Source organism: Wasmannia auropunctata, unplaced genomic scaffold (genome assembly GCF_000956235.1).
Source record: "Wasmannia auropunctata unplaced genomic scaffold, wasmannia.A_1.0 LD335972.1, whole genome shotgun sequence".
Classification (NCBI taxonomy): Eukaryota; Metazoa; Arthropoda; class Insecta; order Hymenoptera; family Formicidae; genus Wasmannia; species Wasmannia auropunctata.
Window position 1 is genome coordinate 218,623 of NW_012026918.1, and position 6,000 is coordinate 224,622.

The window sequence follows — 6,000 nt, forward strand, 5'->3', positions numbered from 1 at the left end:
AGTGATACGTACAGCGATATGTAAATTCTATAATGGCATGCAATCAGAGATTAAAGGATTATACTTCGACCAAACTCGATAGATTGACCGATTGAATTAATTTACTTATCCAACACTTATATTAGCAACATTAAACAATTCTTTATTGTTTAACATATGGAGAAAAAGATTAGATTAAAGGAATTACAAATTATATACATTTACAAAATTTTGCTTTAGTTCTGCCAAACTAAAGTTTGGCAGAATATATATATAATATATATAATATATATAAATATAATTATCAATTAAAGCTATTCGATGCTACAAATGCTTGGAAGCATTTTTTAACTGCTAATTAAGTAAAATTAACAAATGCTTGGAAGCATTTTTTAACTGCTAATTAAGTAAAATTAACAAATGCTTGGAAGCATTTTTTAACTGCTAATTAAGTAAAATTCTTTCTTCTGTTTAATTAAGTCAAATGCTTGGAAACATTTGTGGCGTCAAATGTATCTCACATTAACTTAAATCTAAAAAGTTATTTTTTTTTAGTTTCTTTTTTTTAATCTTCAAAATAATCTTCAATAAAAATAATAAAATAATCTCAAAAATAAAATTTTTCATATAAAAAGCATCTACATATTAATTATATAACTTTTGTAACATTCTTCGTGTATGCTCACTCTGGATTAAACAGGCCCACACTCTTAGATCCATAATTTTCTTTGTTTTCTTGATTGTCTTCCGATTTCTGTAAAATATCAATAAAACATTTTTTTTTTAAATCGTTATACGTGTAACAAAAAGACATTGCACATACAGATAACATTGCCTGATTAAAACACTTTTGATCGTCACATCTACACGCTGGATTACATTTGATATTTCTCTTCATACAACCGCACGTTCGAAATGAGCAATTCGTTAGCAAGCAGTTGCAAACATATTTTTCAACGTTGGCCGTTGCCTGTGGAGAAATGGCCTCATGACGTTCGTCGAAAGTTACGAAATTTGTTTCCCTACTATGCTGATATAAATCAATTAGCAGCTCTCTTTTTTTCTTCTTCAAATTGTCGATTTCTTTTGACAAGCTGCTAAAAAAAATAGATTCTTTTATTATAATCATTAACATAATGTAAAGTAATAATTACCATAGAATAATTTTATTGTGACGTAATAATAAAAAGATTATGGTAAATATATTGATTAGGCGAGGCAGCCCTTATCTTGACCTTGACATATGTTGTAAATCAGTCCCTGTATGGAATCTCGCTTCATATGGATTTACATCAACTCGACTTTCCACACGAAGTGAAATTGCACATGGGTTTATAACTTTCTACATAAAGTTTAAATTATTTAAGTTCAATATATTTATATTGTCAGCTTATTAGTAACTATTTAATGAACAATGACGGCTAAAATTTTTTGAAGATTCACGATCATGATCTTCAACATATATCAAGATTAGGACTGCCTCATCTAATTGACATATTAATTATAATTATTCTGAATAACTGAACGAAAGAGATTAAACGCTCACCTGTTATCTTCAACTTTCGGTTTTGCTCTTTCCATTTTTACTTATATTCGAAACGAAACCTTCGCAACTTGCGACTTACAAAGTCTGAGACGCGGACACGTCCGACACGCGACACTGGCAATTGTTGACAATAGCCCGAATTCAGTTTAAAACCTTCCTAAGTCAATCTTGAGAACTCATAAGCCAATCACAGAGCCGTACGAGTATCACAAGACTATACTTAAAACGACCTTAAATATAAGACTGTGAATAATGATCGTGAATAATGGATTTAAATTTTGGCGATTTTCCTTGTAAAAAAAAAATATTATATAGATCCACACAACAGGATTAAATTAAACACAGTATTTACAATTGCAACAATATCTCAATTATTTAATTATATTGATCACTATTTTCAAATATTATAATAAGATTTTTATAATACAAGAATATTGATTAACTTCATAAAAATTATTCTTGCGATGTATTTTAATATTCAAAAAACGCATTCTCAATGCGACTGCGCTGTCGCGCATAAAAATTATTAACAAGTCACTATTTTTATTCAGTGACTGCCGTTAGAACATTGAATGGTATTCCTACTTCCGATTTACGTTTTCTAATTTAGAATGACAAGATCTATATCATTTTTCACTTTTACAATTACAGACGTACGCTTAAAATTAAAGTAAATATATAAATTGTATGTAATACAAATATATATGTGATGTATTTGCTTCATGTGAAACACAATTGTATGCAAATATTTTAAAAATTATAGCTTAAGTATAGTACGTATTATTTTACAGTTCATATAAGGTCGGCATTACAGATCATTATACATGTAACGCTATTATCCCTGATATCATTAATCATACACCTCTCAACTGAATAAAAAAAACTTTGTGTATCGAAAACAATGAACATATTGAGCAAATTATATAAAGAAAAGTTTTCATAATGTCCTTTTAATCATTTTAGTATTGGACTTAAGCGAGACTTAACCAATAATCAATGATTAATATCTTAATTTTTATACATTAATAAAACAAAATTATGTTGTTTATAAACATAAATAAATATTAAAATCTAGCTGTACAATATGTTAAAATCATTTACAAGTCTCAAAAGTTTCTTTTAAGCAGCATTTCTGATATGCGGCAGTTATTAAAGCTAAAAAAACTTTTAAAGGCGACTTTTTTACTAAGCTCTTATTACCTAATCGGCAATTAACTTGTAAATAATTATCTATATTATTACTGCAGCTGTACTTTTATTAATATTAACAATTCTGCTGTAAATAGTTTTGCGGTTAAGAGTTTAGTTGCCGATAAGATTAATCGGAGTTTAGTTGACGCCGTCTCTTATAATTTATATAATAGATGTACATATCGTTTTGACTAGCTCAAATTTGTTATAACTTACGTTATAATTTACGTTATTCCTAATAAATATCTTCATGTCATGTTACTTAAAGTAGTCTTATTTTTTGGATAAAGTGTTATATCTCGTCGAATGAGACGTCACTCAAAAAAAAAAAAAAAAGTAAAAATAAAGACAATCACGTTTCATCTTTTCTCGCTGATTTCAAACTCCGACTTCTCTCTATCGCAAATTACAGCCATGGGTATTTGTCCCGCGTAGTTCGCAATGCTCACAACAGCGCCAGCTTTCAGCAGTGCCTTCATCACCAGCTTGTGACTGTTGTCTATCGCGTGAAACAAAGACGTCCGTCCCGATTTCATATCTTTCAGGTCTACACTCGCACCGGCTGATAAAAGTGCTTTGATCCCTTGCAAATTGCCGTGTATACTGCAATAATGTATCGCAGCGAAACCTTGAAAATCAGAGAGAGACAGAAATAGACGACGTTAACGAAAACCTGTACCGGGATTCTCAAACGCTCAACGACGCTTTGTCGTTATCGTTGCGTGGCCTTTCTTATATGACTTGTGTGTGAGAAAAGCTGCGCAACGATACCGACAATCGTCGTCGAGCGTTTGAGAATCCCGGTACTGGCCACGACCAGTTCTGCAAACTTTTTTCTCTTCTCGTGTACATATAAATTATCCTACCCTCCGAGTCAATTTGATCGAGCAATTTCGAGTCCGAGACCCGGCTAATGAGCGAAGGCAGCAACGGTGACGATTGCTTGCTGGCTATGATCACTGCCGTTTCGTGTACGGGTTTCCATATCGCCGGCTGGGCACCTGCATCGAGTAAGAGCTTCACGATCTCGCTGCGCATGCCGTATTTGATCGCCAATTCTAAACTCGTCTGTAAAAGCACAAAAAATGATTGTTGTGTCGCGTCTTGTTACAATAAGATAATATCAAATTCGAAATTAAAAGAACGTACCATTCCGTCCTCCGTAAATACATCAACATTTTGATTGCAGTGCTTAAGCACCATTAGTTGTCTCTGAACGAGGGAGATGCTATCGCTCACGACGGCATTATGTATATTCAACATGCCGTTCTCGTCGTATTGTTTAACACGTTCGAAGTCCCTTTGTAGATTCTCCAAAAGGTTGTTGCACCTCACTCTCGTCATCGACAGAGTCTCCTTCATTTTGAGCGCGTCCGAATCCTCCTTCCAAAATTGTTCCAGGAAACTGTCCAAATCGAAAGGATCCTCTTGCCCGAGTACGTCAAGGTCGTTGGATCCCAAATCATTGGAGGGCAAATTATCCGCGGGCAACCGACCCGCTTCGTCATTGGGCCTGTCGTCGCGAAGAGTAATCTGATTCAGCCGGTGAATGTCATCCAGGTCCTTGTTTATTAATATGAAGGATTTGGGATCGAGTAGGCCGAACACCGCGGTCTGCACCTGCGTGTCGTGCACGGCCTTGTAGTTCTTCGGACACATCGGCACGTATTTCTCCATCCCGATGCCGCAGTCCGCCAGAGCCTTCAGCGCGAGCTCGCGCAGCGCGTTGTCCTTCACGCTGTTCATCGCCTTCTTTATGATGTTCAATCGAACCTGCGCCATCCTCTTCTGCTGCAAATCCTTGATGCGTTCCTTGGTGTGCGCACCCGAATGCGCGTTTGCGCCAGCGTTTCTAATCTGTTGCGACTCCGGAACGCGGGGGTACTGACAATTGTTGACCCGCCTGCAATAATTGTTGACAACTAAGTAATTATTTTGAGATCCTGCCTTCGAGCCCTCGCCTTGCGCACTGTCAGTCTTTCTGTCGTGTCTAACCGCACCACGATCCACGACCTTCGTGTGCATTGTATTTTTAATGTCCGCCTCCGCCAATGGAGTATTACATTCCTGCGCCACAACTGCGTTCTGATTAAACGAAAGAGGTTTATTATTATTAGGTATAACTGTCATAACATTTCTTACTTCAGGCGTTGCCTTAGGAACTACGTTAGACGTTAGACTTAGAGTTACAAGTGGACTATTTCTATCGTACGAGATCTCATCATTGCCTCTCTTACTGCTGTAGCGCAAGCTTTTCTGATTTGAATGCCTATCGTTCTGATTGCACGTCTGCTTAAGATTCGACGCGCTCTTCAGAGACGTAACTATCTTCCCATTTTCCGTGTTCTTTATAACGGCAATGCACTTTCCTTTACTCATCCAGGCCAGCGATCCGTTGTCTCTATTACTAGAATTCATTGTCGCAGATCTCTTTGAGTGATTTGGAGAAAATTCGAGAATTTCCGGAGTCGAGGGGACTGCAGTTGAACTCTTACTTTTAGCCGTAGTCTCTTGAACAATTTTTGTACAATTACGAGTGTCTGCATTATCATCATCATCTATTACATAGCATTTTACATCCTTGTGGTAATCGCTATTAACAGTGTGACGCAACAGAGAAAGTTTAGAACTTACTCCACCCGTAGAGCGCGCCTTAGCGACATTAATACTATTACAATTATACATCTGTCTATCCATCTTACCTTCCGTACCTCGACTGTTCATAATTTTACTTGAAGCTGTGGATTGCGATTGATGCAACACGTCGGCACTGCCAGTCCGAGAATCGCTCCTGCCACAAGACATCGTTTTCAAGAGATTGCATCTTGGAAACTTTGCGGCACCTGGCTTGAGTATCCGCGAGGTTGCTCTCGCATGCAGGACCGGGGACAGCGGTAGCGTCAACGGCTTGTCGGTGGGCTTTGAAACGGATTTGGTAATCATAATCGTCGTGTTCCCCTTCGACGGATCCGTAGACTGTAGCTTCACGCTGAACTCCCCCAGGTCCCTCCCGCGCGGGGACAGGATTCTCAGCTTGTGCAGATTGTACGGAACTTTGTTCTCCGCGTTCGACGACGTCCTCGCGGCATCGCCGTGCGCGACGGCCGACGCGGCGGGCCTGCTCGCGCCGCTCGCCAGGGTCGGTTTTGCGCGACCGGAAGACTGGAGATCCCGCACATGCTGCACCGGTTGCGCTCTGTGCCTATTCGGCAAAATGCATTTCTTTTTCGCCGGCGCGGATCTCGCCGGGTTGTCCATTTATACACGCGATCCTCGGAAACGAT

General features: G+C 38.0%; 1 protein-coding gene across 4 annotated transcripts; it reads right to left on the bottom strand.

Moving 5' to 3' along the window:
* Positions 1 to 261: 261 nt before the first annotated feature.
* LOC105454912 lies at positions 262 to 5,721 on the bottom strand. Of its 4 annotated transcripts, none has more exons than XM_011697874.1 (5): positions 3,866 to 5,721; positions 3,583 to 3,784; positions 1,526 to 3,344; positions 815 to 1,073; positions 262 to 733 (listed from the first exon to the last, which is right to left on the bottom strand). In XM_011697874.1, exons 1-3 carry the CDS (start codon positions 5,657 to 5,659, stop codon positions 3,076 to 3,078), a joined length of 2,265 nt encoding a protein of 754 aa, XP_011696176.1. In that variant the 5' UTR covers positions 5,660 to 5,721; the 3' UTR covers positions 262 to 733; positions 815 to 1,073; positions 1,526 to 3,075. The 4 variants fall into 4 exon arrangements, with proteins under 4 accessions (XP_011696176.1, XP_011696178.1, XP_011696177.1 ...); XM_011697876.1 differs by having other exon boundaries at positions 859 to 1,076; XM_011697875.1 differs by having other exon boundaries at positions 803 to 1,076.
* Positions 5,722 to 6,000: the final 279 nt, after the last annotated feature.